We start from the raw sequence: 27413 nt of genomic DNA on the forward strand, positions 1-27413 counted from the left end.
TCTTCCACAAAGTACTCTTAAGGTATGAATTATAGAAAATTCTTGTTCTGTTGTTGGTTGTTGTTTTATATATTAAAAAACGTTCCCTGTTGCATTTGCAATTTTAATATGTATTTTTGTAACTAAGAGAATAAGAGAATATATACAATGAAGGCTTACTTCCTTGTTAGCAAACTATTACAGATTTATAGATTAAATCTATTAGAGATACAACAAATTATTATAGATTCCTAAAGCCCTTTACAAAAGGGAAGACCTTTTTTTTTTTTTTTTTTTTTTTTTTAAGAGTCAGAGAACTGTACCACTGTACAGTAAAACCACTGTACAATAAAAAGGTCTGCATGAGAGAGGGATCATAGCTGGTAACCTACTTCTGAAAGTGTCTTGAGAAATTCCATGGAGCCTACAAAACTTACTGAGCACAGATGTGTAGCTAAGGTCCTACCAGGATGTGTGTTTACCTTACTTCAGTTGTACTGCAGAAACTGAGAGTACACTTAGCTTTACCCATCTCTTGCAGTAAATTCAAAGCCTATTCTTTAGTAAGTAAAATAAGCTACTTCAGGTTGTAAAAACATACACATGGTAGTTGCCTTAGAGTAAAAAATCTGTAGCTAGCTTGCCTTGGAACAGACACAACATCGGCACAGTAGCTGTCCCTGACTGTGCCGCTGCAGCCTCTGCTTGCTGAGATTCCTTCTGCTACTAGAGCAGTTCTGGTCAAGCCTCTGTAGTGCGGATGGTCACTGAAGTAGTGTGTCAGTTATGGTAATAAACATAGTCCCCTGATAGGAATGCTCCTATACTAAAGGAGCATTTATTATTATAGATACTGGTTTAAAAAGTTGGTCTAAGAAAATTAAGTCATGGCATCATATTAAAGAGTAGCTCAAAACCACAGGGAGAATAGTTTTCATCAAAACAGATGTTGAAATATGAACACAAAATTCCCACTAAATAATAACAAATTTAAAAAATAGAAACTGACTATGCAAATATGGATGAAAATAGAGTATTTTTTACAGAGAACTGTGTTTTATTTCTGTCTGTTAAGAGCTGTTAGTTTTTCTTCAGACCCTTAGTACATTAACAAAAATGCTGAATGCCAAGTTACAATCTATTAATAAATGTTTAATGCAATGAGTCAATACCTTATGTTTATTTCCAAAATCGGAAGCAAATGTTAAATTCAACCCCCCAAATATTAGCCTTACTTACTATTTTCTTGGTCTATAGGAACCACTGGATTGCCATTTCTGGAGGCAGAAAAAGTGAAATATGTGAGCCATTAAGAGCTGCATGCTTTATAAAAGCACATATGAAAACTGTTTCTGAAAAAGTCAGTTGTCTAAATTACAGTTCTATGATTTGTTATTCTTAATGGTGTTTTCCTAAAGAGCATTTATATCAATATATGAAATATTAGACAGCCTTTAACAACAACAAAACATTTTAATTAAATGGGTTTAGAAAAGAAAGAACACGTTACACCATCTGTCTCAGTACAAAACTGCTTCGTGGCATATTTTGAATCAGCTTCAGTTCTCCTCTATGAAGTGGGAGTGATCACATGTAATTTCCTTTCCCCTTTTTCTGTTTATTTCCTTAGACTGCAGATTCTTAAGATCAGTGTGTGTTGCCTACTAGCTGCTTATACAGCAATAAATATAATGTGGCTGGAGTTTCTTCACCTGCTAGCACAGTGCCAGTTAATAAAACACTGATAAATGTTTGAACTAGTTTAAAATTGCTGTGACAGACACTAAAGCTGAATCTAGTTATCTAACTTAGTAACCCCAAAATATGTGAATGACTATTTGACTGTAAGATCTTTAGAGGCTATTTCTGTATCCTATGCCTCTGTCAGACTGCAGAATGCAAAGCATCTAAAACGCAGTCAAGACCCATTGAGGGAAATTCTTTACTGCAGGTTTTTCATCAACCCTGGGATGATTTTTTTTTTTATATGCTGCAGACTAAACACTGTATTTTTAATACCTTTCTAAAATGTTTGGCTGTGGGAAATAAGTCAGAGTTTCCCATCAGAGGTAGTTAAAAGGATTCACACTGGTTTTTGGATGATGAAGTCTGAAGAGTTACAATTCGTGTTGTGTGAGTTTACCTATGCTCATATCATTCTATGTTAGCTATAATTAGAAGGAGTTAAGATATCTTACTGATGTACATCAGGTTACACCTTCAGACCTCTGAGCTACAGCATTCTTCCTGTTGTTTGTCTTGGTTTTATTGTTTGACTTGTTGATATAAAATTTAGAAACCTGCTTTAACATTAGGACTGAGTACGTTCAGATTTTACGTCGGCTCAGATTTACCTTGTTGCTTTGATTTGGACATTCTGGGTGGCAGCTTCACACACTCTCACTGCATCATCCAGGCTGATGCCCTCAGTCCACAGCCCACAGATGTACAGAATCTGATCTCGTGGCTGCAAACTGCCTTCCACACTGGCAGGGGAGCCAGGCACTATCTCTAGCACATAAATACCTTGTAACTTGCTTCCAGCTCCTCCTGTCAGCTTCAAGCCTAGAACAATGCAGACAAAACATCTTTTGTGACAGCATGTTTTCAATTTCACTGTCAGTGAGGTGAAGCCTGATGGAATAGATGTGGTATTGAAAAATAGGCTGAACAAAGCACCAACATTATAAACAGCCATCTTGCCCCAGTGAGAGAGGGAGAATGAAATGCAATTTGGTGTTAAATAAATAAATAAATAAATAAATAAAATGAAAAAAATGAAATGGTATTGTCCATCTGTACACTTCAGCTATTCCATAGTGCTTTATTTCACCTGATGTTGAATAACCATTTCAATAAGACTGTGTGGCATAGCAGTAACTCCGTCATTACCAGTTGGTATAACTGCTTTGCAATCTTTAGAGCGATGGAGGGTGTGATATCAATCCACTTTTTCAGACAGGGAATGGAGACACAGGACAACTGAGGAGATACCTATGTGGTACAGAACAGTGTTGTGCAATGATATTCAAGCAATTTCCAAACAAGCTAGTTTCTGAACTGGGAACAGGATGCTGTATCTGAGCAAATATAGCTATAGTATTTCCTGGGTCTACCCAGCAATAGGTATTTATCATTACTGCATTACTACAAACAGCTTCTAGTGTTTCTCTGTGTATCAATAACATAAAAATATGTGACTGAAGATCTGGCAGAAACTTCAGCTGATAGGGTGATAACACAAAGATATTTCTTCCAACAGCTTAATTGGCCTAATAAGAGATATTTATCTTCCTTTTAAGGCCCTGCCCAAAATACAGTTTGCCATCCTACAGTCGTGTTGATGGAGGAGAGCATAAAGGTGTCAAGGTCACTCAGGATCAAACTGATCCAATACCACCATTGCATGTGATTATCATACCACTGCTGTAATCCCTGTCTAAAATAGCATTCGTAGTATTTACTACACACCTAGCTGTCCGTTGGCACCTTTTGTGAGAGTAATTTCAGGAATGTCATCTGGCCTAACAGCAGGACATGGATCGCTGCCAGCACGGCCAACCACAAGGTGCAGATCAGGAGGAGAGTTGTGCAGTAAAGTCAGGGCTTCGTTGCATGGTAAAGATGTGACATCGATTCCATTCACCTAAATGACAAACCATTATAGTGATGTCAAAGATCTCCTTGACCATCATTACACTTCTCCCTCCACCCCAAATATTGCATATGAACTTAAATTAGTGTTCACTCTCATATTATCGCTTTGCTGTGGCACTTAATGCCTGTGAATGTAACAGTTACAATTGCAGTAAGATTTTTTCAAACTTTTGTTTTTCTGAATGTACAGTTTTCATAAAAATAGCTTATTTTTCTTGAAACTTGAGGCCTTGTAGCAAAAAGCAAGGAAGACAAGTTCAATGAAACAAATTAAAGATGAACCTTAAAACACGTTTTGTTCAAACACTACAAAGGACATAATTCCTGTATCCTTTGTATGCCACCTTTCTTACTACATTAATGCAGTTTATATCACTTAGGAAGCCATTTAGTGTCTCAGTTGTATTGCATTACTGCTAGATGATTGTTGTTTTTTGCCTGGTCATACAATGTATTCAGTCTGAAGTTTATCCTACCGAAGTCAGCAGAATTATATTTATTATATGATTCATTTGCACTTGCATACCAAATGAGAAATGCTGAAGTTAAATGACATTGATCTGAAAACACTTTCTCCTCTGTTTAAATTCAAAGGATTACTGTACCATAATGAGTCTGTCTCCCCTTCTCAGCCTTCCATCAGACAGGGCAGGCTCATGCAAGATTTCATCAACATACAGACAGTTGTCCACTTTGTTAAGAACCACTGAGAATCCATAACCATTGTTCTCTGACCTTGTCAAAGTCACAAAGACCTCCATTTCCTATTAAAATAAGCACGAGATATGTTTGATGCAGGCTTTTTAGTTGCTTCATTAACATCTTGCACTTATGTTTTATATGCAAATAGGAATCAGATGCTCAGGTGATATAAATAAGCAGCATACATAAAGATTTCTCTGATCTGTCATTGCAGCATTCCAGAATTAATTTTACTTCTTTATATCTATCTGGTGGAGCTTCATGGTCACTGATTGATAGGGCCCAATAAGGCAGAGAAGGCCATCCGGGACTGGATTCTGGGCATTTAAAATGTATAAAGAAAGGCACGGAGGCCTCTGAACTGACAAGCATTACAATAGTAGGGTTCAGAGGCTGCTGCTGTTATTGCTATTGCTTTCCCACTGAAGGAAATGGCTGGACCTAAATTTTGTCCTCACTGCTCTCAAATTAGTAGGAATTCAGAGCTCATTAGTGTCAGCAGGAATGCAAGATGTTCAGCTTTTAGCAGAGCCCTGTATTTTGAATAGTAATTAGTACAGGGATCATAGTTTCTTATCAGGACATTACAGTACTAGCATTGTAACAAAGTGATTTTGCTCATGGGTTTAAAACACAACAAAAAATATGAAGTAGCTGATTCCAATTAATTTATATGTTACAAGAGAACAGAATGGGTCTTAGGCCTTTGTATCCTGGGAATAATACTGCACAGTGGTGGTCAGTTAAAGAAACAGTAATATGGCAAGGGGGAGGAAATAGCCTTTAAGGAAATGGTAGAGAGTTGGGCATACAGGGAGATCTGCTTTATTTGAAGATTTTGGACATTGGAGGAAAGTGAATAAAGCCATGTAGAAATAGCATAGGTAATGTGTTAAAAATAATGTGTTAAAAATAAAACTTTTAAGAATGGTAAATTGTTAAAGCTGTCCTTTCCCTAGCCATGGTCTGCCTGTTAATACTCCGGTGCCTATCCCATACCCTAGTGCAATCCTCCTTTTTGTCCTTCTCTTCCTCTGGTTCCTCCACGTCTTCCCATTCATTGTCACTGCCATGTGTATCTCTAGCAGGCAGGGATGAGGAGAAAGGGCCACAAACGCGTGGTTGTGGTGTCACCAAGGCTGCGGAGAGTGTCTCAGAGCTTCCTCCATGTGAAAATGAGGTCACAGTTGTTGAGCTGATGGCAAGATGCTCTTCATCAATAGGGGTTAGAGAGAGAATTTCAGGCATACAGTTTCTGTTCGACAGGTCATCATCACCCTTATTAAATACAGGGCTGGAAAATAAAAAAGATTGCAGTGCTGGGATTTTCCTCCATATACTTCATTAGTTGGCCACTGAAAAGTCTACTGCTTATACTCTGCCCTATATTAATTTTAACTGTTGTATTTGTTATAGTATTAAATTGCTGTCTAGGTCCTCCTAGTATTAATATAAAGAGGAAGTAATCAATCTTTTTATGAGGCTAATCAAAAGATTAAATATCAGAATGCCTGCAAAATCTTACACACATTCTTTTCTAAAGCATTAGTTAGTACTTTTGTTGTTTCTTGAAAAGAATGGTTGGACAGTTCCTAGACCATTAAGTCTTTCATCTGCCATAAACAATTTAATTAATTTAGCTAGTAAGTGGTGTGCACATTGCAAGGCTATTACAATTTTCATATGTGCATTTTCCTTCTTGAAAAGTAACTGTCAGCCACATTCATGGCTGCTGCAGTTCTTTCCTTGGTAATTGGAGCCCAGATCCTGAGCGTGAAACATAAATGATTCCTGTCTCTTCCTAAAAATAGAAGTCCTGAGTTCTCTTTTGAAGTTTACGTTTATTCTTATGGTGCACATCTTGCATGAAATAACAGAATATCCTCAGTGCTAAGTTCTTGTTTCAAAAGTTGACTATAGTCAGAAGGAAAGTATAAAGCAGTAGTGAAAGATGCTTTTTGGATGGATATAGCTAATCACCTGCAATGGCATTTTTGAAATGTTGGCTGAAATAAGTAAGATCTGCAGGCTTGTGCTCTATGCACTTAGTCAGGGAAGCGATCTAGCCTGTTAGCTTATATCTCTATAGGGAGGAAATGAGGAGTTGGACATCTCCAGTAGCCTAGCGAAGCTGAGAGTGAAGCTGGCAGTCTGTGTGCTTTAATAGCTGAAAAACAGGTGCTACAATACTGTGAAAGAAGATAGGGATAATTAGAGTAAATATTTAAGGATAATAACAAACGCAGTCTGGTCCTTTCTTTAGGTTAAAGGAAATAAACGATTAAGTTCAATGGACCTTGCTCAGTGAGAGTGTCACAGAAACTGTCCCATGCCAGTGAAGTGCTGATTGACCTTCATGGGTACAAAAGGTGTCTGGCAGAGCTACACAGGCTCTGTGAGCCAGCAGTGGCCTACTTACAGCACAGCTTCTAGCCCGTCTCTGTGTCACCATGGGAAATACATGAATCTTGGTCATCCTGTAGGCCCATATACAAGGTCCACTGACATGCTAGACTTAACCTTTGGTGTCTGGGGGCCCCCTCCACATGGACTGCCTAGGGGACAACTATGGGGTGAAGTTTCTCAAAGTAGTTTTTTCAAAGGTTCTTTTTGTTGGCAATGAAAAGAATCACAGGAATTTCCCATATGAAATCCTGAGCAGTAAACTTCTTAGAATTCCTATCAGAAGACTTCCACATTAGCATGAAATGTTTTAAGCAATCTAAAGAAAAGAAAGGGGAATCCTTTTATTAATGCCTATTATGTTATTGTATGTATATACATATGTACATGTACATGTAAATAGTTAGCTGGAAGGATCACTTAAACTGAGATTACACGTAAAATACTATTTCAGATGCATATCTTTTTAAACTGCTCTGGCTGTCTTTTGAAAATGCAGAAGATGAAACTAAACGATACTGAGAATATACCAAACAAAAACATTTATTTCAGAACTTCCTTCTTGAGAAGAATCCATGATTTTTCTTGCAATTGATATTTTCCTGCATGAAACTTAGGTTTGATGAAATTGTGTCTCTTGGCAAGTGTGCTTGCTACAGACATAGTTCAGCTGGTTTTAATCTTGGAAGTAGAGAAACATTTATGCAAGCAGGAGCTTCACTCATAAGTGTGAATGAAGTTTCTTCTCTCGTGAGAGAAGAGCTAAAAGTATGAATTGCAGTTATGGCCCCACCAGACCTGCAGTCACCTAGAACTGTGGCTCCCCAGTGACTGGAATCTGCAATTACCTGGTTCTGTGCTTGATGAATGCCAAAAGTAATGAAAAGATTTGAGTGACTGCGTGAAAACTGGAAATGAATTTCTAGAGAAAATTAACAAATCTGTAAGTTAAAGGTCACTGATAGACATTTAACTTATCTTTCCACCAATCTTTTCTGTTCTGGTAATTTATGTTATTTTGCACTGGGAAAGATGTTTAAAACGGAATCTTCTGTGTGTCATGTGCCAGTGTCAAGTATATCCAAGAGAGTGTAAAAGGAGGTTTGAGTCTGGTCGGACTGTATTTTATTGTATAACTTGTCAGGGCTTCTATTGGCTCCTGAAGATTGGAAAAAAATGTTTTGCTCCTTGATCACAGTTTGTCTTCTGAGTGTTACTTAACCTACTTAAGTCAGCTCTGAGAAAACTGAAGTTGAAAAAAATCATACAATAAATAAGAAAGTCTTTGGTTCCTATTTAAGTCAATAGGAGTCTTTTTACTGATTTCAAAATGCAGCCAGCTTTAGCTGAACGGCATAAATGATTACGGTAGCGCAGCACTCAACTGTCTTGCAATGAGGATTTATGCAGAATTCCAGTAAATTGAGAGTAATCAGACAGAAGATTAGGATTGTCAGAATAAGATGATAAAACAAAATTTTAAGTAATCAGCAGTGACTAGTAGAGAGCCCCCCATACTTAACGCTAAGCAATTCACTTTTGAAATCTTAGGAGCCAAAGGAAAGGCTGCAGAGGAGATTTCAGTGTTCCTTACCTTTCAGCACATCCAGGTTCACATGGTGAGTAGCAGTTCTGCTTCACTTCTTCCTCCAGGGAGTGGAACACTTCAGAACTGGCAGCTTCTTGATGAAACTTCCAAAGGTCCTTATAGGAACTTTCCCTAGGAGGCATAAGTCTCTGTATGGGCATATCTTGAGACTCTGCTTCTTGCTCTTCGTAAGTTGAGCTGTCTTCTTCTGGAGGCTCACTGAAATCTGCTGCCACTGGTGAATCCAAACAATCTTCGAGGTCTGGAGAGGTGCTACCTCCATCACTGCTAGACCGGTCCAAACTATTTCCTGCCTCTGGACTGCCTGGCATCTCTGCCACAAACTCCTTAACAGGAGATGGTGCTGGAGTCTATCAAAATAACAAAAAGGTTATAACTTTTGTTCTCCCATCTTCTTTCCTTTAAGAACCAAAGAAGAATTTAAAGAGATTATTGATAAGCATCTTAATGTGAAAATACCAGATGATGACTGGAAGGGAGTAAAAAATGGAGGGAGATACTTATTCACTAAATAACTGTTTTGTCCTTATGTCTGTCTTCTACATTGTTAAGGAATTCCAGTCAGGGAGCTACTACACAAGTTCCTTTTCCCAATTAATCATTTGCTAGTGGAGACCTCACTTTATGTCTGTTCATATCGTGCCTGAACTTTAGTCTGCATTCTCTTCAGTGTGTAGAAGTGGCTTCCAGATTTGACTCATATGCAAGGGACTAAAGTAATTGGTCAGACCAACTAAATAGCATCTTGCAGGAGAGTAAGAGGAGCAGTTTGTTTTCTGGAGACAGTTCTGACAATCATTTCTGTCTGTCCATGGACATCACTTACAAATCCTTCTGGCATTAGAGTAACCATGAGGCCATTCTGCATGGAGCAAGAATAATGCAAATGCATGCTCATGATAGGAGTACTTGTGCATGTGTCCATGAATTATATTCAAAAGGCATGAATAATAATACTAGCCTTACCCTCTACTGCAGCCTCAACTGTTTTTTTTGTTTTGTTTTGTTTTGTTTTGTTTTCTGCTGATTCTGCTAACCATTAATAAGAAACTGAATAACTGGTTGGAAATGTAATTTCACTTAGTTAAGTTTGTTAAGAGGAAAAGTTCCTTAATTTCCTCCCACTTTGGGGAGTAATATAATTGAAACCCACAGATTATAATAGCTGCAGTTGGGAATATCTGCAGTTTCTGGCTGAACATCTAGTAGAACATTTTTAGAAGCAACACTAGCTAGAAGATCTCCTTGGGTATGTGATATTTCACTTCATTGACAGTACTGCAACTCAAAAGTTGTTGCACTGGGATAAACATGTTTCAGATCTGTCAGATTTCTATTTTGGTTGCAGATAAACTGTAGAGGGTACGTTGCATATGGGAAGGGAAAGGAATGGAAAAGAGTGCCTTGGAGAAAAGGGAGGGTTGCTTTATTTGAGGCTAGATAGAAAATGTAGTAGTGTTTTTCCAGGTTTACAGAAGCAAGTTCACAGAGTCTTTGTCTTACCGGGACACACTGCTCTATTTCTGGAAGAACACCTTTTGGTGGTCTGCAGAGAAGTAGTATGACTTCTGGTGGAGCTCCTCTCAACAAGTGTAGGACATCCTAAGCAGGAAGAAGGAATATTAGATTTCTTATGAAATATGTTTTTTTCCCCGTCTACAGTACATGTCTTTTTGCCAACTGGGATGGGGGATAATTTTTAATGTGATTGCCAAATTCCTAGTATTTGTGCCTCTCAGAAGTGTCTGGAGGCCAGTTATTTTTCTACTCTAAGATCATCATGTTTAAGTGGGCCATATTATTTATATGAATGTGTATCTAAATTCAAGTCTCTTCTGCTTACAACTTGTTGTTCCACCAGCAGACACATAGGTTTAAATTAACCTTTCCTTGTTCTTGAAGAAAATAAAGATTTTCAGGCAAATGCATTCAAACTGCGTGTGACAGGGACACGTGACAGATCTGTCAATTATATCAGTATAGCTCCATAGACTGCCACACTGACTCTAAGCAATGGAAGATTTTCCCAAAGCCCTTACTCGGAATAACATCTGTCCAGTGGCATCTGTCTTTCAGCTATAATGAGATTTGAAATACTTCAGTAGGGGAGAATATGGGGGGAGAGGGAGTCCTATAAGCAAAAACTCCCTATCTGCTCCTCTGCAGAAACTGAGTAAAAAGTCTGTACACCAGTGAGCAAGATGGCACTGGCAAAGGACAGACTTCTCCAAGCCAAAAGAAAAATATGAAGTACAATTACAGCCTCCCTGAGGATTTACCACACTGTCTTTTGCCTTAGCCATTTAATGATACAAATGACATGTCAGTAGGAAAATTGTGTGATGTTCTCATAATTTCTGTTCATAACCAATCATGCCTGTTCAATGTATATTTATATACAGCACTCAGTATCAGGAAATTTCATAAGGTGAAAAGATTACAAGGGAAAAAAAATAAATTTGCACGTAGTCCTTTGTTACTATTTAATTTCATAACACTATAGAATTGCTCATTCCAGCCACCCCCCTCAAAAAAAACAAAATAAAATAAAATAAAAATTAATTAATTAATTAATTGAGGGAGGGGGGGGGGGGGAAACTTGCCCTAGACTTATCTTACCTGTTGGAAATTAGAATCTGGGGCATGGTATTTAGCATGTTATGAAACACAAACGACCACAGGGAAAAATGTTTCAATTATTCATGGAAGCAACAAAGATTCCAACTAATTAATAGCTGTTGTTCATCTAACAATACATTTTGGGTGTAAGGAGTGGAAAGTTAAAAATTAAATAGCACAAGAAATTATCTGTAACAATTCTGTTATGAGGGGAATTCTCCTTAAGAATTCTAGAGAAGACTCCTACATAGCAATCAAAGTCATTATATGCAAGTACTGACCCCCTCTGGTGATAATTAAGTTTAAATGCAGTTTCATCCCATTGTCTTTATTAGCATGTTACCCACCAGGAGGCCCAGTAGGTAACATGCTAGTAGTGCCTGGTACCTGATAAAAGAGTCCTTGAGTAGATGTCCCATTCACGGCTAAAATGATGTCTCCAACTTCAATTTCTCCATTCTCTTCAGCTGGCTGCCCTGGAAACAGTCTTTTGATCCTGACAATAACTCCTCCGAGGTGTTCACAGCCATCTCCTTCCATTTGCAGAACACTAAAGCCAAGGCCTCCAGAATTCTTTGTCAATTTGACTTCAAATATATTGTCTGTTCAAAGGAGGGATTGGACAAAAAGTAGGCTCAGTGGCATATGTACCCCTTAAGGAACTGGTATCTATTATGTTCTCTACAGACCTTTTTCCTGTGTTCTGCAGAGATAGATCTACTGATACTAATGACAGAAGATGATTTTAGTGTTCCATTAATTTGCATGAGCCCTAGAATTCAGATGGGCAGACTGATAAAAACTGGTCACTGTTCTACCATGTGTTCACAGGCTTTATGCCATGTGGTACAAGCCTACAAAGGAAGAAGCCATTTGTACCAAGACCAAAAGTTTCAAATACTATCCTTTTCCGACATTCTTCTTTAAATGTTGTGTAGGTCTTACAATTCTGTATGTCTGATGTTAGTTCAGGTGCTGCACAAACCAACATAAACTAGAATCAGAGCTACTGTCCTTTCGAGACAAGATCAAGAGGCCAGCCATCTCCCAAATACCATACTTGCAGTTGAATCCCATTCTCCTCGGGACAGTGTAGAGAAACAACTGTCCCATGGGAGAGTACAGTGCAGACTTGGTGGTTATGGGACAGCTTCACAGCAAGAGGGAGAATCTATTTGTTGGCTAAATTCAATGAAAATGATCTGTAAATCTTCTGCTTTCAAGAAAAGAGGTGATGGCAGTCTCCAGTCCTGGCTGTGGGGCAGCAGCTCACCCTAGCTTCGTCACTGCCACAGTGTCAGCAGGCATGCCAACCGAGCTGCCTTTGAGTAGCAGACTAGTGACACTGGCACAGCTGCTTCCTGCCCAAGAGTGCTGTGAGTACAGACGGGGATGTCCCCTGCCAGGCCCATCTCATGAAGGCTGAGAGATACAGTACTTATGCCTAGGATAAATTCACCTGTATGTAGCAACTGTAGCTCTAAGCATATCAGATGTATTTATCTTTTTCAGAAACATTTTTGATAGTGTTTTTAATGCTACACATTTTTTTGCTTGGTGTGCAGTTTTTCTCCCAACCCACAGAAATTTCACAGAATTATTTTTGTTCATTCCTTTCTTGCTCATCAGAAGTAGCCAGAGAAAGTCACCCTGAGTTCCTTTGTTCTCTCTCACCATCTGTCAAAAAGCAGTAGTCCTTGGTACCGTCTGTGAAGGATGTTGCTACAGAAACAACTGCACATTGGTCTTCCTTTCCGTCATTAGCACTCAGGCATGGCTCTGCCGGTGGGTGGTGTCCCCTTTCTAGAACCAGCTTGGCAACCTAAAAAAAAGATGAACAGTGCCCATTTACACAGTACACGGTGAACCCACAGTCACAAGGCAGGGAAAGAAAAACTTTCTTTTGGCCCTGCTTTGCTGCTGTGTTTTATAGTAAGTACAGTTTACAGAGTCATACAATCACAGAATGGTTTGGGTTGAAGGGGACCTTATAGCCCACCTAATTCCAACCCCCCTGCCATGGGCAGGGACACCTCCGACTAGACCAAGTTGTATGACTGGTCATCTCATTTTGCTCTGCTGTTACACAAACCTGGCCAGATTTCTTAAGGTTTTCCACAGCCTGCTTATGCGTGAGGCCACAGAGGCTGATTCCATCTACTTCCAGCAGACGATCACCTGAGGAAAAATAATATGAAGTAAGGGGGGAAGGGATGTCAAATTGCTTTGATGATACAAATTGGAGATAAAACTTGAGGCTACCCATGTTGCATTTTTTCTTCATGCTTACATGTTTCAAATGATGTTACTTTGCTTGAAAGCAATGCTGTTTATTTTATAGTATTCTATAACTAATGCTTAAAACACACCACTTTCCAGGGTATTCTGGAAACTAATGCAGTGATAGCATCTGCTTATCACAGCAACACAGAAAGTAGGTGTCTGAGAGTCAGTGCCCTGGTGTGCAGCTACAGAGGGAAGCTGTGCGGTGTTGGTATGAGACTCCTGTTTTTTCAGTGGAATATCAACATATAAACTACAGTGGAAGGCTAAGGAATGAGGGACTGCATATAATGTTGTAGCTTTATGACCTTCAATCTTTTCAAATGCTGAAACAAACATGTTTCATTATCTTGTAGTAAGTATTCCACACTAATGTCAAATTCTGCAGCCCAGAGTTTTATTGCCAGACTTGTTACCTATCTTTATTTGTCCATCCTTATCTGCCGGTCCCCTGGGAATGATTGACTTCACATATATCCCACCAAGAGGCACACTAGTGTTAATTCCACCCTGCAAAACATACATGCACAGATTAGTGTGGAGTTTTCACATGTTCTTCACTTCATAAAAATCAACGCAACTTATGTATGCATTGCAAAGAAACTGCTTCAGAAAGTACATTTAAAAAATATATAGGGAAAAAAAAAAAAAAAAAAAAAAAAAAGGATGTTACTCCAATGTTCCACCTAGTTGTAATGTACTTCCCTAGGCAGTAATTGTGCCTTATTTTCTCAGGGAAGTGCAGTGTGTTTCTATGTGGCTATATAGAAACATTTACTAAATGTTCAGATTATTTTTTTTTGTTGTTCAGATTTCCTGTGCTAATGTAAAGATCTGGTTGCATCTTTCAGTCAGTCTCTAGTCCAGCTTCCAGACTTTGCAATATGTATTCAGCAGCTATTGGCCTTTCAGACAATATATAAAGCTTGAACCTGACCTTGTGCAGCCAGAGGAATTCCATATTAAACTAAGAATCATGTTGTGTCCAGCTACGTCCTTTGGCCAATTTCAGATGACAAAGCAGCTCTCCATTTCTACTGCAAGCAATGAAATGGCTGTTGCTTCCAGCTCCATTTCAGCAAGGATTATCAGCACACCTCAGTCTGGAGCAGTAAATTCAATCCTGATCTCCAGAACAAGGAATTAGTTTTTCAACTGTGGCACATAAAGTTTTCACTGTTCCCTTCTCTGGTCTTCTGAATATATGGAAAACTGTATTTTTGTACATTTGGAACTAAAACTGGCCAGGGTCCTTTGTCTACCCTTTAGCGTATGAAGCATGGCTTATCTCGAGTCCATGCAACTCAGCTCTCATCTCCAGAGCATGAGATGACTGGTTTTGGTAAGTCCTGTCCCCTGCACAGGCCAAAGCCCTATTGGGGAGTGTGTCAACACTTAAGCAGTGACTTGTGGGTGCTGCTTGAACCTGTACCAGGGTCCTGTGTGACCTGCTTGCATAAACACAGCCTTCAAGTTTCAGGAGCCCCAGGGGAAAACCCGTCATGATCTGGGGAATGCTTTGCATCACTGGATTTTCTAGAGGCTTTGGCTGTATCCCTCCCTGACAGAACTCCACTTCCAGTGGTAGGTCTCATTCACAAATTGAGCAAGGATGAAAAGGACTTGTAGCACTATGTGCTTTATGCTGGGACATGTCTTTCACATGTTTTCACAGATTCTATGGGCAAGAACAGGGGAATGAGCCGAGCAAGTACTATATCCTTTCTCTGTCATTCAGTTGGATACTTAAGTTTGAAATGTGCCATGCTACCAGTTTTTCCTTTATCGACCTATCTTCTACCTTTGCTGCACATGAATACACTTCCCTACATGTTTCTTGATTACGTGACAGTTTGAAGGACACACTGAAAGATTAACAGTAACACTTGCAGTCACACTGATTCCAAAAGTCCCATCTTCTTTAACAAGCTCCACAGTATAGATTTCATTGGAGATGGTTTCAGCTGGATGTGGTAAGTGTGAAGAATCAGCTTCCTGTCTCAAAAAAAAATAAACGCTAATGAGACTACTGCATCTCAAGAAAATAAGTAAATAAATAAATAAATAAACAAATAAATAAATAGATAAAATAAAAAGAGAGAATGGGTTTCCAGAAGAAATAAAGGTTTTGATCCTGCTGTCAGTGTAAGCCTGGAATGGTAGCATTTATATCCCTGACATTATTTCAGGCATACACTGCTACTCAAAAAATAATCCATCTAAATGTGCATAAACTGAGTGTAGATAGGGAGGCTGCTTAACAGAAGAAAATTAGACACAAAATATTACTATCCTGTGGGTGGTTGAAAACTTAAAGAGATTGCAAGAAAATAATCAAAATTTTGTAGTTCACTGGAGAAGGGAGGACAACTTTTAATAACATTTTGTAGAACAGTTTCTCCATTTTTCACTCATTCTAGACATGTATCATTTTGACATTTCCAAAGTAATTTAAGAAGCAACAAGTTTCAAGGTTTTCTTCCTTCCTTCCTTCCTCATTCTTTAATTTATCAGTTACTTTCCATTCTTATTATAGCTGGAATGTTGTTAAGACATATGCTGGGCATCATGCTACTCTACAACATCACAATCTCAGTTACCTCCACATCCAGGCTATCAGATGAAAGAACTGGAATCCTGGGGCCCAGTTTTGGTGCTAAACTCCAGGAAAGAGCCTTCTCAAGTTCATCTATATTTTGGTCCTTTTCTTTGGGGAGAGCTGTATGGCAATCTTGAATCTTTTTTCTCCCACTGTCTACACAAGAGACCTCAGATCCACTAGTGCTGTTTCCCCTTGATAGACTCTTTTCTTCATTTAATCCTTCTTCATATATGTCTGCAAAACCATACCAAAATCAAACATTGATGAATGCAAACAATAAGTAAACTTGAAAGCCGATATTGTATATCACCACAGAAGGACAAAACAGCTTACTAAATCAACTGGTTGTGCAATCAGGTCTGTAAAATGAGTTAGCCGTTGCAAAATGGAGCACTGCTACTATTAGGATGGAGAAAAGTATTTGCTTCATCACTGCAGAGAACTATGACAATGATTCTGATTCAAGGTTGGGATGTAGAGCTAATTCTGTCATAGAAAGAAATGCTGAAATTCCCTTGGTATTTAGCAGTGAAGAATAAAGCCCGTAACTGATTGGATTTTTTCATACTGACTATAGAACAGAGATCTCATGACAGCCACTGGAATGATTTTCACTGCTAACCAGTGGTTATTATAACTGGCACTGAGTGGCAAGAAGGTGCTACAACATCCCAGAGCCTAATAAATACCAGTGTCCTGAGTTAATTGCTAGCACTCCATAGCCAGCAAAGATGTTTGTCTTTATACCTTTGGGTTGAGAGATGATCAGCTCCACTTCATCAGGAGAATTCTGTATAATTTTAACTGCAGTATTGAACGAAACACCTTCAAGACTAATATTATTCACAGAGATGAGTCGACCCCCTTAAAAAAATAAGGATAAAAACAAGACAGTGCACATCAGGATAGGGAAATAAGTTAAGTAGTTAACTTTAATCCATGAGAGTATTTTGATTCTAATTAAAAACTAAGGACAGTGACCTGGTTTGATATTTCCAGCTCTGTCTGCAGGTCCCCCAGGGATAATTGAAGCGATAAAGATACCGAGGTCTAATTTTCCTACATTTTCTCCTCCAATAATTACAAAACCTGCAAAAGTGAGATAGCATGAGAATGCAGACACTGGCAGTATTAGAAAACATGAACCTTAGGAGCACAAAAGGCTCTTACTCCAATGGCATAAGTTTATTGCAAATTCTGGAGACTGGTGCATCAAGATCCTGATTTGAGAGAGCTTTAAACTCATACTATAATTTAAGCATGCTGGTGACTTCATTGGCTGTTATTTTAATACAATTTCTCAATAAGAGTATTTTTCTGGCTTGGGACTTTAAAGAATTCCAACTGCTTTCTTATAAGAGTCATAAGCTATGTTGACCTTAGTATTTAACACCCACAGGAGGAATATGGTATAAAAGCTCATAAATTAGAACATTATTTTACATTGTGTGGTCTAGGACCCCTGTGAAGAGAAATGCAAACTTCTAATGGATATATGAGGCATGTAAGAAAATTAAATCTATTGTTAATTAATTTAATTTCATTATCCTGGCTTAGAATATTCTGTAACAGGCTGACTTCTCACTGGTAGAACAATTGGGTTGGGAATCAAACGTGCCACACAAACCTGCACCATTTAGAAATCTGATAATAAATAGCATTAATGGTCAGTTATGGGACCTGATGGTCCTCTGAACTCATCCACAAGAAGAGGATATACTGTGATAGTGTATTATGTAACACAAATGTTATCCAAATAAGAATCTAGAAGTCAGGAAACATTCATGTTAGGCTTGTGTACGCATTTTGCACCCACACAGGCAATATGTGAAGGGTTTGCAGAATATCATCTCTTCCTGTTCCTTTCATTCTACTTTTACCATTTGGTCCCCTTGATCTCTGACACTAGTTAATCCTCTGAAAAAAAAAAAAAAAGTGTGGCCTTAATTTATGCACTTAGTCCTCTTAAGTCTGAAATGTTAAAACCTTTGCAAAGACTGGCAGTCTTATTCTATAAGGAGAATAAATGAGATGAAGAAGTTTACAATCTTGCTCAGCATGAGTCAGCAAGCATCAGTGTTTACACCAGGACCTGACAGTCCCAGTAACAAATATAACACTCATGTTCCTTACTTACCAAAGCCATTCTTAGGGTCACGTTTTAGGCTGACACAAATGATTTCTCTTTCTAGACCGCTTAGTAAAACTTCTTTTTGAATGGCTGGTGATCCAGGTGCTGCAGAAACAAAACAGCTAGAATAAATGCAGATGAGTGCAAGGAGATGGGCGACTCAAGTAGCATGCAAAAATGGGGCTTCAAAAATTAAATATATTTCTGTCCTTGTTTTCATTATATCTGAATCAATATAACTCAAGAAGGAAGCTCAAACAAGTGTTTCAAAATTTACATTCTTTAGAACAGAATAATATGTGTAGAACAGGGAAGCACAGTAACAGCATGAGCTCTTTCTATAATGCTCCTTTCTGGGCGAGTACGCATTTATTTGCAGCACTTCGATTAAGACAACTAAAAAATCAGGCATGTAGCACCCATTGAACATGAGGGAGATTTGAACATGAAGAGTAGTATAGATTCCTTTGGAAACTCTAGCCTTAGGCCCTGTGGGCTCAACAGTAGTCCTTTTGGCTCTATAGGTGCAATTCAGCCAGCACCAAGTGTGATGATGACTTCTGTAGTGTTAACAGTACTTAACATTGTGGAATTACTTAAAATACAGGTCTAACTTAAAAATGGACTAGCCGAAAAATCGTAACTTTGTGTTCCATATATCTGCTCCCTTTGTGCATGTGATACAGACATCTGACTTCTGTAAGAAAATTAGGTGCCTTGTGCTTATTTTTCCAGTTAGTTTTATCATGCAAACACAAGAACAGAGGAAGAACCTGGAGCCTATTTTATCTTGTGCACTATTTATTGTTTAGTGCGTCTCAGTTGCAACCAAATTATGACCTCCAAGCATAGACACATTGCCTCATGTGAAAGCCCTGTGTGTACCGAACTATTTCAGTAAAAAAGATTTTTTTTTGGCACCACTGACTGAATAATTTGATAATCAAGTCCCTTAACACTCATCCTGATGGAAAGGAGGAGTGAAAGGGAAGAAAACAGCTTGCCATGCTAAGTCCTGGGTTAATTTGCAGGGCAAGAAGTGCAAAAGGTTATTCTTTAATCTATAAATAGGATATGTTTCAGTCTCCTGGTATTGAAACCATACATATATAAGAGTAGCGTCTCTCTTTATGATTATCATACTCACCACTGATTGTGTTCTGAGTTGAGTGGATAGAGAGGTAGTCATAACTCCTTTGCTTTCCATTCAAATTGATGTGCATTTCTGACTGGGATAGCCCTGATGTGGATCTGCGTGGCAGAAAATGAAAACTGCATTACAGTAACAAATCAACAGCGGTATTTAGCACTCTTCACTGTCATTAGTCTGTCAGAGCCAAGTTGGGAATACACATGTTTATAGCCTTTCAACCAGTATTCTGATTGCTGGGCCACATTTCACTGCAGGGGAGAGGTAGTTTATCCTTGCCAGCATTTGCTTCCAAATAACAGCTACTATTAGACCACTCACATCACAAATGATTTTCCCCTGTGTTTTTTTCTGAGCTGAGTGCAGGCATCAGGGAAACACAACATAGCCTCAGCATGATTCATTAGCTCTGCTGTTCATTCAGACAAAACCGTGTCTGAAAGTTTTCCTGGTAGTTCCCGTTCTTCTTGGCACTGTTCTAATTCTTAGTATTCCAGAAGGCACTGGAATTCATCAAAAGCCTTGAAATGCTGTGCAGCTATAGTAACTGCCTACACTGGTGTACTACTGTAAGTGAAAAGGGAGATGCTCTTATGCTGTTCTCTGTGATTTGCACCTTTAGTCACGGAGGAATTTTTTAGATGAGACCTGCTCATAAACAACTTCCACTGTGCATTCAGTTCACCTACTGCAACTTCCAGAGAAGATGCACATATTAAAGGTTTTACTTTCATTCTCCCTTATTTTTATCTTTTTCCATATCCCAGTAAGTGGTTAATTCTGGAGCCTGGGAACAAATTTAATTTGCCTGGTACAAATTTAAATGCCAATCTGTTTCAAGGTCTTATCTGTGAGGTTGTTACCTTCCTGCCTGTGTTTACACTGTTGCTGACACAAAGGAGCCCTGGTCCTGGTGGGGACTTCTGGTGTGATCACAGTAAATACTGCAAAATAAAAGCCTGCCTTACATCTACTGTAGAGGTTTGCAATGATGTTGTGTATGACTGAGTGTTCTTCCACAGGTTTAGAGGAAAAAGCAAACCTACCTGGCAAGATTGCTTTTGTCTCTAGTCCTGTTGCCGGTTTCAACACTGAGGTTATCACAAGACTTGCTCATCATGCCAGCAGAAAGGTTTTCCAGGTTTGCCCCATACAGCACGTTCTCTGAACGAGACAGTCTCTGAATCAGGGCAAGGTGCTCATGCTGAGCTGCATATGCAGAGTTTGATTTGTCTATTTCCATAAATTTACTTTCCTCTGAATAAGAAGGGAGATAGGGGGAGGAGAGAAAGATAAGTCCGCTGACATCATCCCATCTTTTTAAGCCATTTCTGTCTAGCCTTTTGAACACGCCAGAAAAAAAGATTGACATCACAGATATATTTGTTCTGGTATCCTTGAGGATATCCAGGCCTAGGAGTGCATGAAAAGAGTTTTCAATCAATTTCTTTCATAGGTAATATACACTGTATGTAGATATCATTTCTGTGAATCATACTACAAATTCACTTTGCACAAAGACAGATAAAATGTACAGCCCTGTATAATTTAAACCTGAGTATCTTTATAAATTGCATGTTGTAAAAGTTCAGGATATGGAGAAAGCTGTCTGTCAGAGACTGAATCACCAGGCTGGTAGTTTTCCATCCTCCACAGGCCCACTATTGTGTCTGAGAAGAGAGGAGCACTACTAACACTGCTGTCCTGAGATCGGAAACGAGCCAAGAATCAATCCTTCTCTGCCCTGAGGGATTTACACAAGTGAAGTTGAGTGGGAGATGATCTTTGTGGTAATGCATGGTATCCAATTTTCCACCTCTGTGTGAAATCTGCTATTTAATGATGTCTGGGCTCTGCAATCTACAAATCTATTTTCAGGGAAATAAAAGATTTTATTTCTCTGAAACAACATAATGCTGGAGAAGGCACTGATGATTTACTTAGATTCTCAATTGATGGGCAGGAGTACCCCTAGGAGGGGACTTGAAGAAGAAAGGGATAGCAGGCAACTGGAGGCACATCTGAAAATAAAACAAGAACCCAGTGTGGTGCAGGCTAGCACAAATACAGGCTTTCATTCTGCTTGTACGTGCCAGCTGACCTCCTATGCCTTTTCCTAACAAATACTACCCTGAATGCAATTTTCTGCAATACTACTCTGCAGCATTAAACCCAGGCTCCCTCATCCCTCAGTGGCTTTGATCGGGGGCATTTGTGGAGGTGTCAGGGCCTCACTGCCAGGGCCTCCTTGTCAGGGCCTCGCTGCCGTGGTGTTAGCTCGGCCTGAGCGTTGCCATGGTGACTCCAGAGCAGGGATGATGGCTAGCAGGGCTCCAAGAGACTGCAGCGTATGCATCTGAGCAGGGCAGGAGGACGAGCTTCCCTCACATAGAAACAGCCTCATAATCTCCTGCAGACTCCCTGCAGTGGCAGAGGCGGCATTTTGAGCTGCTGTCCATCACTGCCTCCACGGAGCCTGCTTTTCTGGGACAGCAGCACACACAACCTCACAACCAGAGTCACACGGCTTGTATAAGTCTGGCTGATTTCAGAGATGTGAGGAGCTTGTAACTGGGACCTTGGTTATAATTTCTTTAACTCTCAATCATTTTGTTCTATTTGGAACTACACAGTAATTTTCATTAAGAAATATTACTGCAGACAAACAAACAAACAAAGTCTTGTGGTTTCCTGAAGGGAAGTTTAGTCATGCTTTTCTTTAAACTGAGTTTAGCTATGTAGTAATTCTCAGCAGAGTACCCCTTGCCACTCACATTAGCTCATTAAATGAGACTGACACACCTCCAGCTTCCAGTGAAGTAGGAGACATTATTTTCTGCTCTGCAAATGACAAACTGAGGCACAGCTAAGTTGCTGTGGAGGTTCTGATTCTCAGCCTAACTAAAACACTTTTCCCTTCCTGTGAGTTCTTTTCTCCCCTGTAACACTTAACCTTGTCTTGTAGCTTGTACAATGAAATTGCATTTATTGCTCACCTGATGAAGTTTGACGAAGTTGCCTAGAGTTCATCTGTGCATTGAATTTGTGTTGGGCTGAGCAGAGGTCCAGCAGATATTTACACGTCTTTGCTGTATCAGTAATGAATGTGTGTTTCTTGCCACTGAAACTACTTTCAATCATGAATTTTTTTCTCTAAAGGGGAAAAAAAAAAAAAAGAGCACAGCTTGCTTCATATAACACATCAGTCATTATACTGAGGCACTGAAAGCTCATTTGTATAATCTTGTTGGTTTGTCTAGATGTATTTATGCCTTGCTGCATCCCTTGTGGTTGCAGTAAATGCCCACCGTAAATTCAACAGTTCTGAGTGAGGTGTTTGTCATTTGGATCATAACTGCGCTGTGCTGAATGTAAAAAGCCTTTGGACTCTGACTGCATTGGGGGCAGGTTGATAGGCTTGGCAAAATTTGGCCCTACAGATGTTAAAGAAAGGCCATTTTGGGAGAGCAAACAGGTTGGGAGATGTGTGATGAAGATTGATGCCTACAGTGTATAGTAATACATTGATACGCCTCTGATGGCAGAATATGATTTAGAAAGGGGTTATAATCTTGTCACCAATGCTGGTTTAACAGACATCAATATACTAAGAGATGAGGATGCAAAAAGTGAGGTCTAGAAAGGTGAAGGCATGATCCTGTGACCTGATGTAGAAAGGAAAATGAAAGAAAAGAGAGAGAGAAGTAAAGATGATAGAGGAATGAATAAGGAATATGCTCTCAAGAGGTGTGACATCATTCCTGTAGTAGTCAATACCGGCTTACTCAGTTTTGTAGTAATTGATTTCAATCTTGGCAAAAAGAAAAAAAGCCAGAATGAAACCTCGCTAAGAGTTAGCTATCCTGAGATCCACATCCAGATTTTCAACTGGTTTCAAAAAGCGCATGTCTGTACGGAATGAGTCTAATCCTGGCTCTGAATGCAAGAAGTTTATCAAAGTAACAGGCAGAAGGGGAGTAAAATAGTATAGTGGAGAAGCAGCTCACTCAGTTGCAACTCACATGAGCTGAAATTCTTTCTGTCTCACGCCACTGGAATCTTAAACTGGCAATTCTTGTGTGATTTTTGACTTCATATACAATGATGCCTTTGGCACAGATTCCCAGGATGATATCCCCTCCTGCTCCTTTCTTCTCCTGGGACACACGGTAGAATAGCACTCCATATTCAGGAAGCTGCTGAGTCACCTAAAAATAAACAAACAAACAAACAAAAACACATCACACATTATTCAAAAGGAGGCATGGGGAGAAAAAGGTAGGTAGGTGTGAAGGGAAATGGTTTTGAGTGCCTTTACAGAATATTCTTTCACTCATTTAAGAAACCCTTGGAAACCCTTACGAAATTTTCATACTTACTGCATCACAGAATCATCACCTGCCTTGTGTATGTCATAGCACACTCATTTTCTTTGATAAAATTGAAAACACTTTCCCACACGCCTCAATTGAAAAGGTAAGAAGATTATTTAGCTTCCTGTATAATAATCTAAACATTACAGTTGTGTTGAGGTGCTCAGTATTACTGCTACTTAGCACTTGCCTGGACTCCTGAATTGAAATCCATGCAAGATTAATGCTGTTCATCAGCTGCTAAACATAGTTTCTTTCCATTCTCTTTACTATGCCTTTGTTTCCCTGAGCAAACCTGGAAACCATGAAGTACAGCAGATATGCTGATCTTAGTAAAACCGCTCATACTTTGGTGCCAGGGCTGCTCTGGCATTGTTACAGCTTTGTGCAGTTTCCTTTCTGCAACAGTGATGAACAACTTGAAATCTTAACTGCAGCGATACCACAGCTCCCAGCCTTCAGCAAAGTCACTCAAATACATATGTTCATTCCTTCATCACTGTCATATTTTGGAACCAGACATTATAACCTTCCATTGCCAAGAATCTTAAATTACAGAGTTTGCTAAGTTGTACCTCAAGGTAACTCATACAGATATGGTGTTGACTTCTGAGGGAATTTTACTGCCCCACAATTTCCTTCAATGACAGACTTTATAACAGACCTTCAGCATGGCTTCTTTCTTGCATGGTGCTCCTGGCTGGGAGAAAAGTTAAGTAGGATTATACTTCAAGGGACTGAGGAGCCAGCTTCTGGTCCTGCCTTCTGACAGTGTGCAGAGGACGCTCTGAGGAACCACACCCAGCACTTCTAGATGCTGTTGCTTGTCTTTCTACCGCCTACACTTGGCCACATAATGTTAAAATGGGACTGAGACCTTTTACAGAACTACAGCATATGAAGATGACTTTCTGGCCTCTTGCGATGTGCAGATCAATGTGAGTTTATTGTAATACACTTTTTTCTGGGAAGCTCATGTAGAATTTCCAAATGTCTTTTCAACTATGAATAGAGATTTTAAGTAGCCAAAACAAAGCACTTTAAAGAGATCTATTTTTCAGAAAGAATCCAGAGCAGAAATGTTCAGGGCTTGAAAACTGGGGTGTCCATAATCACTAGCTGAATCTTGGTTTTAATTTTTAATCCCTTTTATATTTGGAATTTGCTTGTTCTTGCCATGGGGGCTATCTTTCTCAGTGTGTATGATGTGTTGGCTCCTTCTACAGACTTATTCATTGAAACAGATACTAACAAAGCTGCTTTTCTTCATTGGATTTGCCACGCATGATGGGACTGTCATTAAGGCTAAGCTTCAATCTATTTCTTCAATTCCACTGACAGTATTAGATGATAAACTAACATAATTAAACAGCAACTGAACTAAAACGACGCTATAAATAAAAGCATAAGGCACTGCACTGCAGCAAAATGGCTGTTATTTATTCATTATCTAATTCCTGACATTTTTCATTTGATGGAAAGCAGAGAAGTTTGGAGAGAAGGGGACATCAAGAAAAAAATTAAATCCCACATCATCCTAACACCCTAGAGAAATAGTCATGTGAGAAAATACTTCAGCTAACTCCTTCCTCACTTCCAGGGCTCATAGATACTTTTAAACAACTATTCACTGCTTGTTTAGAAAGTGTCTGAACATCTGATGTAGTTCCAGAAGTCAAGTGCTTATTCCCATGCTTTACAGTCATCTGTAATACAGTCAATAGGTGTATTTATAACCACGTAGAACCCAGACAACATGTTTGTAACATGCTGGAAACTTGCATCAACCCTTAGGATGTTGAAATGTGCATTAACTCTTTATAAACTGCCGATAAAAGGAAACCTAATATTTCAATGTCATGTAAGTTATTTATGGTAACAGTATATACAGCAGAACGAAAATGTGAGTTTTGTTTTAAATATTCAGATTTGTTCACCACGTCTCAAATCCTCAGTGTCAGACAAGAAGGAAATGATAGACAATGGTAAATAGAAAAGGATTTGCTGCCTCTAACTAAACAGATAAATACTGTTTGGTGTGTGGCAAGTTACCTTCAAAAATTCTAGTTCAGCTTCGTCCTCAAATAGGGAGCGATTCATACGATGTAATTTAGCAAGCTCTCGCTGTACATAGGCCAGGGTCATTTTCTCTATTCGACTTGCCGGAATGTAGTCTTCAACACGAAAATAGCTCTTTCCATGTACCTTTGGGGGAAAAAATGAAAAGACAAAGAGAGTGGAGCCTTTTGTTCTGTCTTCACTTTTCTTATTTGGTGCATTTCCATTTTCAGTGACCCACACACTGAAGTCATCCTGCTGCCATTTCCTATAAGGAGATAGGGAACAGCAGATGACATCCTGACAGCTGTGCCTCTTGCACCTGTGCTCAGCAAGGTACTCAAAGCACACACTGCACCATGCAGAGGTGGGCCTATGGGCATGCCGCAGTCATGCACTTAGAGCTGACAGCCACAGCTGTATCAGCAAGAACCAATGCAAAGCTGGATCAGACCAGGTGGATCAGACCACTCAGAGTTAATTAACAGAGCTACACCAATTTATATAACTAAAGATATGGCAAAGAACTTAAATGGATATTTTCTGTATGCTTTGAAACTACAAGAACTAGTTCAGACATTCCATCAGCAACTTGCCTGTCTTTGCAGCTTGTGAATCTGAGCCTACACACAAAATCTCTGTGAAATCCGGAGTGTTTATTTATTTTTCTCTTCCTTGCTTTCTAATCTCTTTAAGCCCCTCTGCACATCCAAGCTGTGCCCATGCTGGAAATTTTCTACAGATTTTCTGGAGTTTCTTGGCTATGTTGCTAATTATAACGGACCAAGAGTCTTTCATCATTCTGCCATGTTTCCTGCCAAATTCATCTGGCTCACTACCGTTGCTTAATCAGACAAATTTTGTAATTATTTAAACTATATCTGAAATGTGATTACTGAAGGACTTAGCTAAAATTACATGCTATTCACATTTCATCTTTTAAGTATGTGACAAGCAAAAGCTGTAAAAGCTGTTGACAGAGACCTCTGAGAAATATTGTACTATTTATCCACACCTCAGAAGCATAATTGCCAAGCTCTGCCTGTAAGGCCAAAGCGCCGAGTTTCAGGGCAGTCTCATCACTGCAGTATAATCGCTCCTCCAAAATATCTTTACGAAGCTGCAGGTAAAACTGATGTCTTGTCAAGCCATGCCTGGAACATAGAAGGGATTAGGAACACAGAATGAGCTTTGAACACGCAGCATAAATGCTACTGTTTTACCATCAGTCAGCAGAACCATGCACTTACTGAATGATATTAAAGTGGTTGACAAAGAATTTTATCCTCAGAAATAGAGTGAAGTTAATGATGGAGGTTTTCTTCTTGGGTTGGTCATTCCAGCCTTCTGGAGCCACTTTGTAGAGCTTGGTATCATCATCCAAAAAGAAAAACTCTTTACCTGAAATGAGAATTAAGTTTGGAGCCCAAAATAACTTCAGTAGCCCAAAATTCTGTTCAGTGAAGATTGTTCAGTGCATCTACTTCTCTGTGCCATAGTTACCTTATTGCTGCTTTGTCAGGGAACTTAGGATAACATTTAATATGTAATTTATGATTACAATTGCTAGATGCTGGATTGGTGTGGTATCTTTGGAATTGTTCAAGAATTTATGGGACTTGCATCTTGCTTGGTAGTCAGGTTCTGTGCCCCATTGTAATCCCTGTGCCCTTCACACAACGTATTCTTCTTCCCAGTACCTCAGCTGTGTTTGCCAGCGGAAGTGGGCTAGGAAGATGTGGATTTTATATGTGAAATACCTGAGCCTGTACCCCAACGTACACCTAGGAGCAGTGACAGTCAGCCCTCCGCAGTACAGTGCTTCCTGGGATTCTGCTGGGGGAGCG

General features: G+C 39.3%; 1 protein-coding gene across 1 annotated transcript in view; it reads right to left on the bottom strand.

Moving 5' to 3' along the window:
• Positions 1-27413, bottom strand: part of FRMPD2 (FERM and PDZ domain containing 2) — a gene marked incomplete at both ends in the record, with an annotated part of 58221 nt that overhangs the window by 18119 nt on the left and 12689 nt on the right. Inside the window, 23 exons of the mRNA XM_084289997.1 lie at positions 1219-1256; positions 2334-2544; positions 3451-3625; positions 4242-4400; positions 5338-5632; positions 8336-8700; positions 9854-9952; positions 11357-11571; positions 12644-12791; positions 13062-13147; positions 13669-13762; positions 15143-15247; positions 15853-16088; positions 16602-16718; positions 16836-16943; positions 17992-18090; positions 19133-19236; positions 20182-20392; positions 22132-22288; positions 23158-23343; positions 25561-25713; positions 26582-26720; positions 26817-26967. Of these exons, the coding sequence (XP_084146123.1) occupies positions 1219-1256; positions 2334-2544; positions 3451-3625; positions 4242-4400; positions 5338-5632; positions 8336-8700; positions 9854-9952; positions 11357-11571; positions 12644-12791; positions 13062-13147; positions 13669-13762; positions 15143-15247; positions 15853-16088; positions 16602-16718; positions 16836-16943; positions 17992-18090; positions 19133-19236; positions 20182-20392; positions 22132-22288; positions 23158-23343; positions 25561-25713; positions 26582-26720; positions 26817-26967 (3651 nt within the window). The remainder of the gene's footprint in view (positions 1-1218; positions 1257-2333; positions 2545-3450; positions 3626-4241; positions 4401-5337; positions 5633-8335; positions 8701-9853; positions 9953-11356; positions 11572-12643; positions 12792-13061; positions 13148-13668; positions 13763-15142; positions 15248-15852; positions 16089-16601; positions 16719-16835; positions 16944-17991; positions 18091-19132; positions 19237-20181; positions 20393-22131; positions 22289-23157; positions 23344-25560; positions 25714-26581; positions 26721-26816; positions 26968-27413) is intronic.

This window comes from Netta rufina (genome assembly GCF_964035555.1).
Source record: "Netta rufina genome assembly, chromosome: 7".
Lineage (NCBI taxonomy): Eukaryota > Metazoa > Chordata > Aves > Anseriformes > Anatidae > Netta > Netta rufina.